The sequence below is a fragment of the Neodiprion fabricii genome, chromosome 2 (assembly GCF_021155785.1).
Source record: "Neodiprion fabricii isolate iyNeoFabr1 chromosome 2, iyNeoFabr1.1, whole genome shotgun sequence".
Taxonomy (NCBI): Eukaryota; Metazoa; Arthropoda; class Insecta; order Hymenoptera; family Diprionidae; genus Neodiprion; species Neodiprion fabricii.
Genome location: NC_060240.1, coordinates 32,162,456 through 32,181,710, shown reverse-complemented (window position 1 = coordinate 32,181,710; position 19,255 = coordinate 32,162,456). Strand labels below are relative to the sequence as shown.

General features: G+C 37.8%; 3 protein-coding genes across 7 annotated transcripts in view; 2 read left to right on the top strand and 1 right to left on the bottom strand.

Moving 5' to 3' along the window:
* Positions 1-390: 390 nt before the first annotated feature.
* On the top strand, positions 391-1,587 carry LOC124176568 (Sjoegren syndrome nuclear autoantigen 1 homolog). The gene is made up of 3 exons (XM_046558018.1): positions 391-597; positions 952-1,151; positions 1,251-1,587. Exons 1-3 carry the CDS (start codon positions 546-548, stop codon positions 1,341-1,343), a joined length of 345 nt encoding a protein of 114 aa, XP_046413974.1. The 5' UTR covers positions 391-545; the 3' UTR covers positions 1,344-1,587.
* Positions 1,588-2,049: 462 nt separating this feature from the next.
* On the bottom strand, positions 2,050-4,511 carry LOC124176559 (beta-1,3-galactosyltransferase brn). The gene has a single exon (XM_046558007.1). The coding sequence runs from the start codon at positions 4,190-4,192 to the stop codon at positions 2,924-2,926; it is 1,269 nt and encodes a 422-aa protein (XP_046413963.1). The 5' UTR covers positions 4,193-4,511; the 3' UTR covers positions 2,050-2,923.
* A 348-nt stretch (positions 4,512-4,859) lies between these two features.
* LOC124176558 (retinoic acid receptor RXR) overlaps positions 4,860-19,255 on the top strand; it is a 54,843-nt gene continuing 40,447 nt past the window's right edge. For 2 of the 5 annotated variants that reach the window (XM_046558003.1, XM_046558002.1), the window contains exon 1: positions 16,961-17,081. Coding sequence is in view for 1 of the 5 variants with exons in the window: in XM_046558006.1 (XP_046413962.1) it covers positions 5,366-5,384 (19 nt within the window). In the remaining 4 variants the exon portion in view is untranslated. Of the gene's footprint in view, positions 5,385-16,953; positions 17,082-17,116; positions 17,133-19,255 lie in introns of those variants that run through there. The other 3 variants (XM_046558006.1, XM_046558001.1, XM_046558004.1) reach the window with 3 other exon arrangements.

Here is a 19,255-nt window from a genome sequence, read left to right as displayed (position 1 = left end):
CCACCAGGCAGTGCAATTTATTTATACTCGGGATTGATGCGGAAAGTAATTTTCTGCCTTGATTCATCCTTTCTTTTACGACAAAATAATTTCAGTAATGAAATTGAGTTTCTATCATTTCATGTAATGATCACTAGGTGTAATACGCGTTTAACGCTGGGAATAATTATAAGTCCGAAGTGTTGCAATATGATCAGTTCACCTTCGTGGTATTACTTTTAAGTGCAAGTTTAATAATGCGTATGGGAGTTAAAATTGGTTTATAAGCCAATTTTTGAAATTCGAATGTATAACGGTGGCGCCGTCGCTTCCGTAGCAATCGAGGTTGAAAACAATGTCGCAGTGTGGAGTCAACTTCAGACTGCTTTAAAGATGTTGGAGTCGAATCGAGATTCGTCGCGACGCGATTTCATAATCAAAATTGTTGTCAAACAAATGTTCGGATTTTCGGTGATACAGGTATTATGTAGGACGTGTGAATAAATTTCCTTTAACATGAGTAAAGCGTTATTATACCTGGAATAATTAAAATCTCGAAATTGATTATGTCTCAACACGGTGCTGCGCTTCAAACCTATAATCAAGAACTTGTGAAATGTAAGTTTAAACAGAGCATTGAACATAACCTCAATATCAAGTCTTAATCAGTACTTTTAAGTTCTTTGAGGCCTTCTCCATTATTTAAACCTATTCTACGATCTTGTCGGAAATCCGCATAACGATTCAGTGCACAGCATAAGTATTTATTACTAATTACTCAACTAACGAATTATTCTTATCCAACTGGACGCGACCATAAATTTTCATTGCAATATTAGTCATGATAATACTGGAACGATAGGTGGAACAAAGATGTGCACTTTGAAATTTTCCAATCAACTCTCCTACTAAAATAAAAAAGAAACGATATCTAGAAGAAATAAGTTATTTGCTTACTTTTGTCATCAAAAGGTCTGGAAGAGATGAAGTTACGACGGGCGGAATTACAGATGCAAATTGACTCCCAGGAGGAGGAAAAGAACAATCTTCAGAGGGAGATAGAAAAGATGTCGTACAAATTAACACAGTTGAACGAAAGTTTGGCAAAAAGAATAGCAGCCAGAAATGATTATGATCGAACAATTGCAGAAACTGAATCGGCTTACATGAAGGTGAAGTTGTATTTTACATCATGTGTTCCCGAGTATTCAGATATTGAATTTTTATCCATTTTTCGTTTTTCCTTTTTTTAATTCATTTCATCGTTACAGATTTTGGAAAGTTCTCAATTGTTACTCAATATGCTCAAAAGAGAGGCGACGTGTTTAGACCAGAGCCTTCTAAAAGCTAACACCGATAAGTGACAATAACTAATTGCTTAAAACAATGGGGTAAAGTTAAATATACATACTTTAAAATTTATTTATGTAAATATATCAAACATCTCTTAGTGCACTTCAAATAAGTGTAAAAATGAAGGGAACAAAAACAAAATAATTTATGGGAATAACTACCCAACTGCAAACGTTACAAGGATCTAAGATAGTTATTAATATACACCAAGTACAAAACTGTAAATATATGTGAATGTAAATTATCTTAATACTATATTGATGGCTTGTTGATCATCCGATTTTTAAACTTTATAAATATTTTATTCTCGACAACGTTTTACAAATATTGAAGTAGGTAGTACGAGTCTTTAACTTGACTGTACAAAGCTGATTAACGCGTGTCCGTCTAAAAGAGTATCAAAGTTTATAAAGTTAATAAACACGATTTTCTAATATAGTAACAACACTCGTATTCAACTACAAAGTATTGGTCTTAGGGCCTGTCGTACAATTAGAGCAATTTATTCCATGTCATACTAAAGAATGTACATGAGGATAAAGTGTGTAATTATAATGTAACGGCGCAATTATAGGAAATCTACTTATTTTACAACTTTAAGATAATATAAAATTTAGTGATGTGTAATAAAGCAAAACACATTTATTTTTTTTGCGAATTCAAATCCTCCAATTTAATTCTAAAGTTGAAAAATAATAATTTTTTGTTCAGTGTTTGATTATCTTAAGATTACTAACTTCAAGCTCGTAGAATATATAATGTTCAGTATTAGAGCATTTTCAAGGTCCACTTTCTTTCCATAAATAGACACAATACAAGTTTTATCAGCAACTGTAAAATGATTTCAATTGGAATAGTACATATAGATGCTCAGTCTTGCTATTGTTTAATATTTCTCTCAACATCAAGACTTATAGAATTCACTTCATAATTAACTGATATAGCATTTCTGAGGTCTTTGTTTTTTTGTACTAAGTTTACAATGATACATTTAAAGCTTTATTTTTAAGATTAACAATTATAAGTAATTTTAATGACATTACAATTAAATCATGACTACATACTAATATGACTTTAATACAAAAGTAAAACAAAAAGTAAAAAGGATCTAAAAACATGTTGATACTCGAGCAACGTAAAGAATACCCATATTCCAGTGGGAATATGTATGGACAAAGGCAGCTATTCTAAATTTAAAGTTAGATGAATATGAAATTTTATATGATAGACAAATAAACATTGAACCAATATATTTTTAAATTGAAGAAAGACGTTATTACACACTAAACTTAATGATAGCTAAAAAAATTTCAAGACCCTTGACGTTAACTTTCACATCTTAAATCACAGAATACTGCAATTAGCACCTAATGAAGTACCTAACACGATTTTGAGAACAATATCTTACATATACTGGAATCTTTTTAGTTGAATATTGCACAACAAAAATAACTATTACGGCTTTTGCATGGATCGTAGGCATTAGAACGAGCCCAAAAAACAAAATCAAATGAAAAGATTCGATTTCAGATCTCAAACCTCCATTACAGAAGAGTCAAAGTATAAATATACCACTCGATTATCTGAATATCTAAGCATATCCCAAAGCTTTCTGTTCGTTCCATACTCTCAATAGTTCGTTCGGATCACCATACCCATGAGAAGCAATGACATACTTATAATTGTACTTTGTATAATCTTTTTTATAAAAATGAAAATCGTCGCAATGAAAAGGTTCGATATCTATCTTCTTGGCAACTAGTCCCAAGTAGATATCATCGAACCTGAAATGCTTGGTGTAAAAGCTGGCATAGTACATATCAAGCAGCGCTTCTTTTGAGAGAATATAAGCTCCGGCAGTTACATATGGCGGCCATAGATGGTAAGGGTATTCATCCAAGGAAACATACCACTTGGAGGTCCTGTGCCTGTGTGGCGCAGAGACAAAAACATACCCGGTAAATAAGCGAACATCTTCCGGTAGTTCAATATCAAATATCTGCCTCTTGGTCCTGTTCCTTGAAATGCCTACTGCACTTGGGTGTAAAGTTTTGTTATGCAAGATCCACCCAGGTTTCTTTCTGGCAATTATTTTTTCCCTAACGGTTGCCCGACGCATCCGAGCATACAGATGTTTTTTGGAACCTTTGGAAAGCCCTAAGTGTTCCGGTCCTTTAGGATCCTTCAGGTAGTCGGGGTAGCCAGTCGGGTGTCTAACATACCTGAGAACGTTTTTGAGGGAAACATACATGTCGTCGTCGACAAACATATAGAATTTTGAATTCTGACAGTATTTCACTGCCCATTTGAATCCCATCATTGTTTTTATGGTATTATTGAAGTAGGTGTCGATAAAATCGATCAGTACGATATCTTTGTGCTTTATCGCCTCAGCTTTCAGACGTGCCTCCAATTCTGGATTCTCTGGTGATCTGCCTACCAGGAACACAGTCTTTATCGGCACATCAGAAAACCGTTTTTCAAAGCCCCATGAATTCCGGATTCCAATTCGTCTGTCGAAATTGTTTACCGCCGATTTCACCAGAAAAACCAAACGCAGATTACTGTGCTCGTACTCAATGCACTTTTCTTTGAGGTCGTAGATGAAAGTGTAATTATAATCGTTGATCGGTTCCACATCCGGTTTCTCATTATTACGAAGTTGTGCTACGAATTCGTGGATCTCACCGTAGTACGGATACGTAAATGAATCGTGATAGGATGTCTCAAAAGCGTGGTGGAATACGCCGAAAAAATCGAGCGTGGCGATCACAATGAAACCGAAACAAACGTATTTTATTTTTATCTTTGACAAGAGGATGTAGAGCTTTCGTAAAAGCGGTTGTAATATGCAAAACATTGTTCTTTGATAAACTAAAACATTCGAACGTCACTTGGTGTCACTTTAGTTTTTTTACGCTAAAGAAATACAAAAATAGAGAATAAAAGAAGTCTATTTCTCATTGATTGTCTTGACAAGGCACAGTCCTACGATCGTTATCAACGATAAACACACCCCGTTTTAAGTATTCATTAAATTCGAGATAAATTTCAAATCTATAGGTTAGGATTCCGCCGAAAACTTAACTGCGGATATTGATGTTAGCTCAATGGGCGTAACGTGTAGGTTCAATTGTCAACATCAGATGACGTACGATACAATCTGAGGCCGCAGTAGTGGTTGAGCCTGCGATCGTGACGGTCGTTTACGTTCAGTTCGTTATTCGAAGATGAACAGCAATTTCTTCATCATCAATTAACATAAATATATCACGAAAAAAAAATTATTTCCCCGCATTGATTAATCAAGTGATTCATGTTACATTTTCATAATTACCAAAAGTAAGCCAATAAACGTGTAAATCCATATCCGGCGGCCTTGCAATGCGAAATTAAATTCGTAATGATTGAAGTGAATGTTGAAGCAGTGATTATTGTGAAAATTTAAACCATTTCGACGACAAATTATACTAATTCGGCCTCGAACTTATCGCAGCACCACCTAAGTCTAGTTATTAGTTGAAAGACAGCCAGTTTCCAAGTGGAGTTCGCCGTCACCGACAGCCCGTAGTTTCAATACGATCAACGGTATCGCTACACGGGCGAATGGGATGTAGGGAGGAGTGTGATTGGCGTGTTGAAAATAGGGCGGGAAAGTGAGTCCTTGGTAAGGTGGCGCCACCTGCGGTCGATTGTCGCGCTACAATTATTAGTCAAAACATCGTCGTATTTAGGGTTCTATTTATAGTAATGCACCCGTAACGTATTATCCCAGATTGTTTTTGGTTGAATGAAATAATCGAGGGTTATACAGGAGAGGTTACGATTAGAGAAAGAAAATTTTGGAAAAGTTCAACGACCCTGCGGTAAATGTGACAAGAATGGTACGGACCTACGGCCATGTTTACACTGTAGCGAATTCTGATCAATCGGGGGCCCTAAATTAAGCGGTGTTTGTTGAAAGAACAGTTGGACTTGGATTGGTAAGTGAATCGGTGACCATTTGGATTACAAACTGCGAACAGCGTCGGAGATGGATTCCAGCGACAGGGGTGAGAGCTATTCATTTATATATTTAAACATCACCCATCAATATTGTTGAGCGAGAGCGAGGAAGAGAGCTCTGACACGAATCGAACCCGGGGAGCAATGGCAGTGTCAGGGTCGTAAGAAAACTAGTTCATTGACACCCATTCACCCCCTGTGTGTTTAAACAAATGCCCCTATTTTACGACGAAAATCCGTGAAACCATACCGCGGTAAATTCCCCATTACAACATCACCACCATCTCCGTAATAATTCATTGAAAAAAGGTCACCCACCGCTCTCCTCGAAATCTGTGTCACGCAGCTTACTCTTGTCTCCGACTGTACCGTTGAAATTTTACCCCACTATTCCTGCCTTGGTTAACAAATTTTTTACGCCAAAGAACTTTGTCCCGTGCATAATATAACATTATTATAATACATGCGCATACAAATTATTTTTCTTTTTCTTTCAAATTTTTTTTACTCCGTTCGACCCGAATACCGCGGAACAAAACGATCGTTACTTCTTGTAAACAAACCTCGTATATGATTCTGCGTACAGCTGGTACGACACATGGCTACGTACACTCAAAGCTGTCACGTTTACACCGGGTTTATTACCTTCTTTCGAACGGAGTTAATCAGGTCAATTACGCACAGGCGATTCGCCTTGTGTTATTATTCTACCTCCCCCCCCTCCTCCTCCCCCTTGCCTCGTCGTATTTACCTGACGCAGAGTTTATCGGCACCTCAAATACCTCTGGATGCGTATGACACATACTTCTAATGGGTGTACGACCTCTGGGTCTTGGCGTTTACGGATTCCGCGTCTCGATATACGTGGGAATATTGTCTCGTGCTGGCCAGTTATTTCGGAGCAGGTTTAGAGTTACGGATTTTGCAAGAAGGCGACTCTGGCCTAACTACCTCTGTCCCCCCGATCTCACGTATAAGTATTTTCAAGGACGTTCTGTTCCATCGACAACAGATCTCATGGACCAACAGTGTATGTATGTACATATATTTTAATTCCCATACATATACGTTTGTTGAGTTTAATTCGTAGCGTATCGTCTGTCTCCAGACTGACTTGGTCCCCCCCCCCCAATAAACACTTTCGACGATATTCCAGAGTCTTTCTTCGATTTTTTCTTCTTTTTTTACATTACAGTGAAATTTGATTAATCTATTTTGGTAATTATACATGAGAATTGTCGGCTTAATTGTCCATTGTTGTTAAATTGGTTAATTCTCACAACTGCGTGAAGAAAAAAACAAACCAAAACGTTTATCAGTACGAATCTATATCTGCGTTCGAGATAATTTTTTCGAGATGTAGCGGAATGATAAGGGAATAAAAAACAATCGTTTCCAATTAAACAAAATCGTGAATCATCCTTCATTTTGCGACATACCTGTAGCAACATGCCATTTGGGTTTGAGAAAGATTTTTGTTCATTTGCCCATGATTTGTGATAATGAATATACGTTGTCTGAATTTGTTCGTCAAGAAGTCACCGCTAATGAACAAAGAAGTGAAATAAAATCTAAGCAAAAGAGAATATCTCTTGCAGAGAAATACCCAGGGTAACAAAAGTGTTGTTTTACCCTCACGGAAAAAACGCTCAACTTGGGCGTCAATTCGTACCCCTAATACATAGGTAATACTAAATTCCCACAAGAAGAAAATGGAGGGTACAAATTCACCCCCAAATTGAGGGTTTTTTCCGTGAGGGTAAGGAACAAATTTGACGTAGATAAGCTTCGTTCCCTTTTTCGTAGCAACAAATTCGTGGATTAAATATTTACGATCGTATACTTATATGAATGCGCTTCGTCGAGTATATTTGTACGTAATCGATGTAAACTTATTTTTACTTCAACTTAATTCCCGATACGAAAGCACAAAAGAAATTTCTTTTCACGCGACCATCACTCTCAACATGACTCATGTAATGCGATAAAGTGCAAGCGTTGATAATAATTAACGAACGGAAAAATAAGTCGGATTTTATATTGCGAAATAAATGTGTGCAGGCCTTGTGTCAGGCGGCACACTAAACTTCGTCGTCGTCGTCTTCCTCAAGGATACCTAAATTATACATACCGCATGACTATCGCCAAAAACAACGTGCGTGCCGTGCGGGCTTTAGCCTATTTCACATTATTATTCTCGCATATAGGTATAATGTTGCTGTTGATTAAGGGGTCAGAAAAATTTTGCGTTATACCCGCCTATTTTCGTAACTCAGCAGATACACATGTATGCATGTATCTAATGCACGCACAGTTACATACCCACGTTCACGAACACTGTGAAAAAATCAACGTCGAAAATTATCCTGCAGGTATATATCGTGTGATGAAATTTTAATTAAACCCTTGATTCTCAACTACGCACCTTGATAATCGTAAATCCCTGTCATTATTCGAAAATTCCGTGTCAAGTGCGTACCTATACATCCGTTTTATACAGATACTCAGAGCTACCTAACAATAAGCTGCAAATCATCGCGCATTAATTCCCAACCTGGATATGGGTCAATGTTACGCGATCGTCTCCTCTCGCGCGTTATGTTCCGAATAATAGAAACCTTTGCCTTAACATGGTGCCCTACTCGCGTCGTCTGTTATCAGAATCACCAGCTTCTATCGTAACAATCTCCTCCTGCAGCAAAAAAGGGTAGGGGTTAAAAAACTAGAATTGTCGAGCGTAGATGGGCCAGAATATCGCATTTTCATACATGTGAATATCTGATTTATAAAATTTTTAAATGTGGAAACTCCAAGTACAAAAAATTGTAAATATAGAAAATCGAAATACAGAACGACAAAATATAGAAAATACGATTCTATATTATCGAGAGGAATTCTGACGATTTTACAGTTCGGCATTCTATGTTCTGACCTTTCTATGCTTTTACTCCTCCACGCTTTGACTTTCAACATTTTTAAATTTAATAAATGAAATTTTCGCTTCTTTAAGAATTCGATATTACGGCCCTTTAATTTTTTGATCTTTCTATATTTTCACCCCCTACCCAGTAACACTTCCTACAGGCAAATAATTTTCCCAAAAATATTATATAAATTTATATACACGTCTAGAATGAATAAAACCTGGGAAATGCGCACACCGCCTCGGAGTATGGTTACACATGAGTTGTAACGGATACATTTCAAGGTGCCTGCTATGAATTGGACTTTTTACAGATGTCTGTTCAGTATCCTGTATCACCTTTTACTTATCCTCGTGTCACAGCGCAGTCGATTTTTACTCCGATTCCCACCACCTGTAGTGAGATTTCTCACATCCAGACGTAAATAATAAAATTACAGTCACACCTACAGCAGGTGTATAGATCGCCGATCGAAATATTGCGTGATATTTTATACCTCCATGTTTTACCCCCTTCATTCATCGTATCGTAGAAGAAGAGAGTTTCTTTCGTGTTTTCGTTATTGTTGTTATTTTCGTTATTTTCGGTTCCTCCGCACCGTATACCGCTCACGCCGTTCTTCTTCTTCCTTATAAATTTGCATACATTAAACTTCATTTGCGTACCTGCAGCTATTACTTCGGATAGATATACGTATAAGAAATGCACCACCGGCGGCGCAGCCTGCGTGCTGAAAAAGATTAGAAAAATAAATAACCTTGACGATTCTCTCGCCGCGTTGCTTCCCCTTCTTTTTCGCACTTTCCGAGTTAGCTTATTCTTGCATTTAGACGGTCACACCTGCCCTCTTTTATGTGGGCGTAATAATTACGACCCGCATCCTCCTCATCCCACGTCTTATATACAACGCATAGAACACATCCCACTTCAGGGAGAATTGAATTGAGAAGTGATCCGGGGGTAGGGGATCGATTATTATAACGTGTTACGGGTTTCTCCGTTTTTTTTTTTTCCTCATTTTTAAGTTTTTCCATTTTTCCTTGCTCCAAAGTTTTCGCAATTTTTATTCTCACGCTCGGATTGTTTGATTGTCGAAACATGAATTCGGGATGCAAAAAGTCCCTGCGTGTGATGCAAATTTCAAACTCACAGTATATCATGCGCGGATATTTTTCTTCACGACGCGAATAAAAATATGATGAATTTACAATTTCGATGCTGTCGAACAATAGAACTTGTGGATGACGGGTGAAAATTTTCATTTCCCAAATGTTATTACACGTCGTACATGATCCGCGTGTGTAGTCTACGTTATGTATAATATAACTGGTTGTGCCAACCGCAAGCTAACAAAGCGCCATTATTGATCGAAAATTGCACCCTCGTTTATATATATACGTATAATACATACGCGTATATACCTGGCTTCTCGGCGCGGGATATATAAACCGGCTAGACTTAGTTAAACCGTACAGCCGCGAATGCCAAGGTCGTTTTGTTTTACAGAGGCAGCTGGCTGCAGAGTGCAACATTGGAATGCGACGGAATTGTCTTTTTTTCTGATTTCTATACGTAACGTATCGATACGTTACATGAGATATTTCTATTTTTTACAAGAATCGAACAAAAATTATCAAGCATACGAATTATTTTCGAAACAGGCACGAAAAGTTTTTGTTTTTTTTGAACTTGCAACGATGTTTGCAATTTTGCAAAAAAAAATTCCTGTGGACTTGAATTCGCGCAAAAAAAAAAAAAGAAGCTATTTGCTAGATATGGCAAATTCTGGATAGAAGTATCTACCTAAACAATTTTGTCGCGAAACCATATTCAGCCTTGTACTGAAAAGTTGAAAGTAGACATATTTTTTTTTTTTCACAACTTTTCTTCAAATACGCGGATAGGTACATTACGTGCTACCTACGTTAATATTCGCATCAAGTATGTACTTGAACAAAGAATAAAATAAAAGGGTGTCAAACCGTTTAATTTTTTCCCATCAGCTTATACTAACTGTATTTACCGTAGCGTAAATGAGTAAATTAATAGGAAAATACATAAAGTTAAAGCTAGTAACGTCAACTTAACGATACATGTTTAAAAAAATCTTTACGTCGCATCCTTGGGATTGTCTAAAATTCAACTAGTAAATCATGGAAAAAATGTTCATATTTCGAAAAGCCAACTCCCTGAAAGTAGTTCTAAAACTGTACAACGATCTATTCTAAACTTCAGCCTTGTCGTCTTTTTCCAGAATCTTTCATTCGACCTAAACAAATTTTTCGTGGGGTGCCACGATGGTGAATCGCAAATTATTTTCATCGAAAACACCCTGTAATAACAACAACATACATAGTAGTTTGAAATCAGTGACCACTGTGGTTGTATATTAAAAATGACTCGTCAAATTTGGTCACGGTAAAATATCTTTTCAGTGACTTCCTCCTGACGTGGCGTGACAATAACACCTCAAGTTCGTAGGATCGTCAATAATTATTGCCTGAAGATGATTGGCCGTAGCCGATCGAAACGTCGCGACCATTTAAATAATGAATAAAAAGATATTAAGAAACAATATATATATATATATTGCAATCAACAAAAAGTGCACTGCACACGGTAAATTCGCAGGCTTTTCGCTCGGCCGTAAATAAAAATTCTTATCTCCCCTCTTGACGCGCGTGCAGCTCGGTGCATGAACTAGCGTTACGTACCTGCGGTACGTAAGTACGTATTTACGTGGCATAGGTAGGCATGCATGCAATTGCGAACGGGAGACGCCGGCGGGCGGTAAACTCGGTCAAGGGCTGCACCGGGATCGTAACGAGAAGTCGAGTCTGCGCTTTGCGTCGAGCAGCCGAACCAACCCTGCACAATATCTGCTGCCCGTAACCTTGCACCCGTTTACACCCGGGTGGATTCGTCGTCGGTGTGTGCAGTTTGCACCCGCGTAGTTTCGTCACAGTCCTCCTCCGGTATCGAAAACGCCCTCTGCTCTTATTACGTATCCATCTCTCTTTCGCTGCTGCGCTGCCGCGACCCTTACCCTTTTTATATTTCTCGCCGTTTTCCACGGTCGGATTATTGTAAAATTATTTGCAAAATTCGTCGAAAGTCGTTTCGCGGCTCCGGAAATATGGTGAAAATATGAAAGGATATGTGTGACGTGGTTTTTGCGGTTTAATCGAAATAATAAAGACAGAACGTCGACGCAACTGGAGTTTGGGATTTTTTAGTCTTTACGACGATGTTAACCTTCTGATTCATTTTCAATTTTTCATTTTCGGTTTCACGTCAAAATCAAGTGAATCCAAACTTGTTACGCGGTGTAAAAAAAATTCTCATACAATCTAAACGTGACACACGATTGCTTAAAACAACGATAAATCTGTGAAGTGAAAATTACAGTTGATGGACAGATTATTGATAATTGGTACTCAAGTTACAAATAGAAGAAAAAAAAATGTACAATGAAAGTGGAAAATTAGCGGTGCAAGTTTAATAGACCGAAATAAATTTAATCGTAATTCGATATCCCGTCAACGAGTAAAAAAGAACATGGCATTGATACTTGCGAGTGATAATTAAAAATTCCGTGATTCGTAATATTGCAGTGAGTTTACGTTATTCTGCAATATTTTAACTTGGCTGTAACATTTCAACTTTAAATCATCCTAAAACTTTGTGCAACCTGTTTTTAAAACAGTGTCTTATATATTAGAAGCAAAGATTCGTACTTATTCGTGCAGTAAAATTTGTTTTGAGAAATGGAAGAAAGTTGCGATTACCCTTTCATATATTTATTAAATTCAAATTGAAAAGTATAAAGCCAAAATTTTTTCATACGTATCATTTACGCTCGCGATACAACGTATTATTGTATGACAGGATTCCGTTGGAACGTTTGCCGCAACGCGACACGATGGGAACGTTAATTAGGCCCAAAAAATTCAGGCTTTATGGCTGAACAATAGTTCGTCAAATTGGTTGTTTCTTTCGTCCCGGCCCGTCGTCTTGCACCAACAAACGATAATTTTCGTCTTCTATTGTCCCTGTGCGCAGCTGCTGCTGCTGCTGCTGCTGCACCATCGAGTTTCTTGTATTATTCCACCAGACTCCGAGCTAGGCTCCAGTTTTCTCAAAGGTTATTACCCAAAAAGCTGCGCGTGCGTTATTGCTGGAATTAAAAGTTTAACGCGATCGAAACCTGAGCGCAAAATGGGAAACGAATATTTGTAGATTATATCAATTATTTCAAAATGTCGATAAATTTTGAAAAAATGTTATAATTCGGCTGATTTATACCGAGATAAGTCGTTGTTCTCTTACAGTTTCGTATACATTCACCTCGTATCAACAGTTGTACGAGTAGCAGACAAAGCTATAAGCGAATCGCAGATGTTTAACGTGTTGATAAACGTTGTTATTTTTGCACCGACTTCTGTAATAATTATTGACTTACGACAAACGGATGTTTCAACTGCGCCGCGTGCACGTTTTAAATCTGCACTCTGCAGTTTCGCGATATCTATGTAGAACCGAATATAGACAGGCTATCGTACCTAACGTGATGTGGAAATAAACTCCGCAGCAGAGCTTGATTAGCAGGATTTGAGATTCAAACGCGTCGTGAAAATCCCAATCAAATGATAACCGTATAATATTATGGAATATTTTTTAGACGGTCGTCTCATTTGAATAAAATTCAGTCGCTCGATTATTAATTTAAATCTAAAATCGTTTTAAAGCTAGCACATTTCTATTCTTTCTTTTTATGTGTTCAATTATCATACGCTTTTATATTACTGATCGAAAATGATTTTCTATTTTACTTACTTGCATGTATGTCTAGTATAATATTCTCTGCATTTTTCCAGTCAATCAATTCCAATAATTATACTTTTTTCCGGACAAATTTTGACGTTGCTTAAAACGTTGCATTTTTCTTCTCAAATACACTAAAATCTAGGAAACTATTGAAGAATTTCTACGTGTAAATTTTTCTTACGCATTCCACATTCTAAAAAATGAATAACTCCACGTTTCAACTGAAGATCAACCGCGATCTTTCTCATTATTATCGTTGTTATTCTTAAATCGTTCGCAACGACCTGCCGTATATGGAAAAAGACGTAAAATTTTCACGACTGCCACGCATTACAATTTACGCTTTCCATTCCGCAGTGCAACAGAAATACGCATTCATGCTAATATATTCCGTAGTATAGAGGGATTATTTTTCGTTACAGAAAAGGCATAACGTGTAAGTTGTAACCTCCCTCTGGCAAAGAGGGATAAGGAAAAAGATGAAGATATATATATATATATGTATGCGATTCCTACAAAAATTCTCTTCCTAATTTGGCCCGGTTTGTAGGATATAAGGTACGAATGTGTCGAGCTGCTGGGCTGGTTAACCCTGAAGACATACGAGCACGCGTCATCGTTCTCTTCTCTTCTTTTCTCTTCCTCCTCTCTCCCTCTCTGCGTATGTATAATATGTATATAATATACAGATAAAGCGCAAATTGAAATCTCCCGAAGGAGCTGAGCGCGGGGGGAAGAAAAAAAGTGGTAGTGAAAAAATAACTGCACCGAATTTATTGATACCAAAGTGACTTGTCTTCCCTCCATTTTTATCCCCTTCTCGACGCAGCGGAGTTAGTTAAACAGCGACCGTAGAATTCTGGGTTGAATTTAGTGTAGATTACACACACGTGGTTAACGATGCACCTGTAATTCGACTCGATTCATGTCATGTGGGGACACGTATTTTCATCTTAGATCTTGTACAAACACGCAGGCAGAAAGGCGCCTCGCGTCGAGACGACGCCGTTCCCGCATGCAGTCAAAGACTGGTCTTCGAATCCACATCGCAAAAACTAGGCGCTCCCTCCTTTTCTTCGTCGGTGAACCTTGAATTTAACTTAATGCCTCCTCCTCGTCCAGAAGGAGATGAACGGTCCAAACTTGCGGATTCTCTCTTCACTCGGTTGCCCATATTGCAATCATCCGGTGAATTATACGAGAATGTTTCCTTTTATGAGCAATTTTCATAATTCCAACATGTGATGGGCAACGGGTTGAAATGGCACGCGCGCGAAATGTTTGCTGTATTATTATCGTACATCGTATGTTTTATCTTGTCTAATTTTACGTTCTCATCCGGAAATTGTAATCGTACGATCGCCCCGATGTTTTTTTTTCACTCTTTCGGGAAGATCTTTTGATATTCGCATCTGCTGAAAACAATTTATTTGTTTTTTTTTTTTTTACACAAGTTTCATTTATCTTTCGCACTTGCGATGGTTATTGAATTTTCGTACGTAAAACCTATCTACCTGTTTATCTGAAAATATATTCGAATTCTTGAATCATCGCCAACTGTGATATTTCAGTGAAAGTCGAAAGTTACGGCTTTCGCTAAGCGTTTATTGGGATTTTTTTCTTTACTAAAAATTGTCATAATAATGGCAATGTAAATGTAACGAGAACGTAATATGTCATTATTCACAACATTGAGCATGAAATATTGAAACATATACAAGTAATCAACTACAGTGAACACGTCGAGCAGAGGACATCGCAATAATCGTATAAAAAAGTAATCAACAATAGTACGATAGGATTCCAATTGAAAGTTAACCCGAAAAGTTTTCAAAAGCGATTTATTTATTTATTTTTTTTTATATTTCTAGAATAAAAGTAATGTAATTTAGATGGGTAGATAGAATCGAAATGATTTGAAAAAAATACACCGCAACAATAAATCTCGATTTATTTTGTGCTTGGTTTGCAAAACAAAAGTTCCTTTCGAGGCTGAATTCATGACCGTAACGAATTCGCAATGTAACGTGAATGATTGTAAAAGTTGGACATTTTTTTTTTTTTTTTTTAGCACATAGTTCAGGCAGCGCGTCGAACTGGTTTGCATGAAACCTCGGAAACTACGCGAGTCTCTAAAAAGTTTCTTGGCCGGATGTGGGGGTGGTGGTTTTTCTTATTTTATTTTTTGCAACATGAATCTTATGTTACGAAACCGCTTTTTTACACGCGAGAAAAAATAAAAAAAAGTAAAATGAAACACGGAGAGAGGTTGAATGTCGAAGAGTAATACACGCTTTGTTAAAAAAAAAAAAAAAAATAAGAAAGAAACACAAAGATTGGACAAAAGAGCATGAGTAGAGAATATTTCGAAGTAATACGTTCAATGCCCACGGTATTTCATATAATCGATATCGTTGGGGTGTTGTAAAATTAAATGTCCAACAATATTGGCGTAATGTAAGAAGTAAAATAATGTATGTATTTCAATGAACTCTTGTAAATATAGTCCACTGAATAAAATGAGACGTCGTAGATGTATATAGCCAGTGAAATAATTGCACGAATCTGGTAAATATTGAACGATATTGAAAGCGTAATTCGTCACGTGGCCTCATCGACATCCAAGCTTTTGTTGATAATTTCATCATTATCTATATCCTTCATAACGAATTCTTGAAAACCAGATCTTCGAAGCTTGCGAATACATTGCCTCGTTATAGATAAATAATGGATGCTCAAGGTACGACCGGCTCGCGATAATATAATCAAAAAGTGTCAATTTTCGGGGAACCAAGCTTTTGGAGGTATTTTTTGCCCGGTGTCGCGTGACCGATTAAATATTTTTACGTTAATCCATCTCATTATTTCGCAAAACATCGATTCGATTTGAAATTTTTTTTGCAACGTGATCGCATTGACGTCAGAAAATGCGCTCTCGGTCAGCTATGACCAATAAATGATCCCGCGAAGTATACGCTGTAAAAAAAATGCGGTGTGAACTTGTATAAAATATTTTTTTTGCGTCAATCTAACACTATCTGATTTTCAAGTTCCGAATTGACCACAAAAATTGTTCTATAGTAGCTCACACCGTTCACTCTTGGTCAATTTTAATACTGCCAAATTTTTTTTATTTTGTTTTTTCTTTCTTTTCAAGTGTAACGTAATCGAACAATTTGCAAAATATATCCTGAAAGCCGGTCACGTGTAGCGAAATAAACAAATGAAAAATCAGTACAATATCAATTCCCCAGAACGTACTTTCCGACAATCGCACCTTCACTTCACGACAAATTCCAAGCAGATTCGAAGTACCTACTCAAGAACGATACACACTGCATTGTCATACAAAAGCTTTCGAATCGCTCGCGCGACACCGCAGAGCGAGCAAATCCCAACAATATAAAACAACCGTACTACATCCGTCATAAGAGTAAGAGGGATTAGTGCGGGACGAAGCGTAGCTCCTCTGAATCATCGTCATCGTCATCATCGGCCGAGTCAGAACCAGAGCTTGAAAAGCTGCGGCACGAAGTGCATTGGGGCCCAATGCCGCGCACTAGAACTTGACTGCAGTCGCGAAAAGTAGGAGCAACGGTGCGGCGGTGTTGTATAGTTCCTCCTCCTCCTCCCCCCTCTCTTTCTCTCTCTCTCTCCCTCTCTCGTCGACGACGACGTCGTCTCATCGTCAGCCTCGCGTTGCCGCTTCGTTGCTAAAGTCGCAGAAGGTGGAACCGCGCGCGTCGTCGTCGTCGGCAAAAGGGGGGTGACGGTGGTAGCGAGGGCGTGATGGGGGGGGGGGGGGGGGGGGGAGGAGGGGGGAAGCAAAGAGGGAGGAGGGAGTTTCAGAGTCAGTCAGTCAGTCGGTGAGTGGAGTTCGCGGCCAAACACCGCCGTCGACGCGCACTGCACGCTAAGTGCAAGCGAAAGCTCGATCACGGTTTAATACCCCGACCTCAAGTGTGCCGCACGAGACGTCCTTTTACAACCGAAGTGCGCATCTTCAGCTTCCGCGTTTTATATTTTTCCCATTTTCTCTTTCTTGTACTTTTAGTTTTTTGTGTTATTTATTTATTTGTTTATTTATTTCTTTTTTTTTTTTTTTTTTTTTTTTTTTTATAACAATAATTTTTACACCGTCACACCTACGCACGCATCAATTCGACCAGAGGCAAACGTATAGATAGTTAATCGTACGTGTAAATACGTGTAATATCTCTCGAAAGTTTTTATTCGTTTTTCTCGCACCCATTCGTCCCAGATTTTTTTTTGGTCTCTGTTGTACCGTTTCCTTGTGGTATATAAGTCGTATCGCAATATGTCAGGTGTTATACGTATATTCATTCGGAAGCGTTGAGCGATTAATATTGCAAGATTATCCAGATTTGATTCGTCCCTTTTCAACATAATCGATGCTTCATTTATACGCAATATTTTTGAAGAACGTGTCGAGTCGACGTTGGTTCATTACGCGTGTATATGTATACACACACGCATATGCAGTATTTGTGTGTGATTATTAATAATACGTTATAGAGAGTGATTGACAAGGCAATGGAATCTTAACGTATAAACCGTAATCTTGTAACGACAGTAATATTGACAATCTACAAATTTGCAATGTGTAGTCAAAATTATAACGCAGATGAATCGTGTATTGTTATAAATAAACATTCGGCTCGCTATGATTTGACAGTTGTTTCTTTAGTGGAATTAATTCATCAGGGACACACGTTATATACACGGTCGTACGGAATACATATTTCATTTTACATACATGTGTACATAATTTTGCCGCGTTTTAATCAAATTCGCCCGTCCTGTCGTCGCCTCGTTTCAATGATCGTAGTTTCTTCTACCCTTCGTAATTAAATATACAACAACAACATGTAAACAAGATGTACGCAATTTTGTCCATCATTTCATCACGTGTTGTGTCCGCACACGTTTCACTCCGTTTTCATCAGTATAATACCGAGACTAATTTCTATCAAAGGAAAATACATTCAGACCTGTATCTTGTTACTCATTCTTGTCGTGTTTTATTATCTTTTCGCTTTTTCTCTTCCATTTTTTTTTTTTTTTCTACCAACGTCATTCGCAGTTTGTATTGTCAGATCGAAATTGACCGGGATACAACGAATTGCCTTTATAATACCGCGGCAGGCCCCGATCGGATAATGAAAAATGTGTAAAGAGAAAAAAAGGAACATGAATGGTGGAAGAAGCACGCCTGCCTGTACACCTTACACGTATACTGTACATAATCACGATTAGCACCGCTCGATCGCAATCTCGTAAAGAGTATATTAATAACAGCAGTTACGATTAGTAGCGAATAACCGATTTCCGTCGTCTCGCCTCGTCGCGGCCGAATTCGAACGAGCGTCTGACCGTTGCCGGTTTGTTCTACTCGCCGTTTTATGTCGCATTCGTAGTTTCGGCGTCGTCGGTGGTGCTGCGATGCCGTGAATACCGTCTCGTGGCGAATGGCGTTCTGAAAATCAGTTCGTGATATTGAATTGCAAGGTTTCCGTGCCGCTGAGAAACTCTAATAAATCACGTCTACGATTGTCGTTAGTCATTTTCGTTCGTTTCTTCATCGGCTATCTCGTCGCTTAAACCGTCTGCGAAATTCGATTTTGATCGGTCTATTTGTTTTTTTTTTTTTTTTGTTTCTTGTTAAGCGAATTACTTTGTTACACAACGTGTTGCGTAAAATGTATGTTTATTGTCGTAAATGATCGCAAAATGTACGAACTTCGATCGGTGGTTTGATTTTTAACACATTTCGTAGGATAATTTATGCTAGTTTTTCCTAAATTAGCGTGATTGGCAATGTAACGTCATTGGGATTGTGATAAAGTTGAACGGTATTGTACAAAGTGAGAAAGGAAACTTCAAAGGTGGGATAATTAATTGCAGCGATAAATTGAAAATCCAACTGTGTTTATCTCTTTTTTTTCTTTATGTAGCTTGTTTTGAACTTGCGTTGTTTATTAGTAAAACTTGTGTCTACCTGTACGCGTTTATTTCAATTCGAATAAACTTTCACTCAGCGATCATTTTATATTATTGCAGTTTCGAATATTCGCGAGATGTCAAAATTACTGCTTTGTATACTCTGCGTGTTAACAAAGCATGCAAAAATAATTATTATTTGCAAA

What these genes read in the sequence shown, in the direction of transcription:
- LOC124176568 (XM_046558018.1), top strand. Translation starts at nt 546, where the DNA reads ATGTCTCAACACGGTGCTGCGCTTCAAACCTATAATCAAGAACTTGTG. An exon ending in TAATCAAGAACTTGTGAAAT is followed by an intron (nt 598 to 951) that starts GTAAGTTTAAAC and finishes TGTCATCAAAAG; the next exon opens with GTCTGGAAGAGATGAAGTTA. An exon ending in CTGAATCGGCTTACATGAAG is followed by an intron (nt 1,152 to 1,250) that starts GTGAAGTTGTAT and finishes TCATCGTTACAG; the next exon opens with ATTTTGGAAAGTTCTCAATT.
- LOC124176559 (XM_046558007.1), bottom strand. Translation starts at nt 4,192, where the DNA reads ATGTTTTGCATATTACAACCGCTTTTACGAAAGCTCTACATCCTCTTG.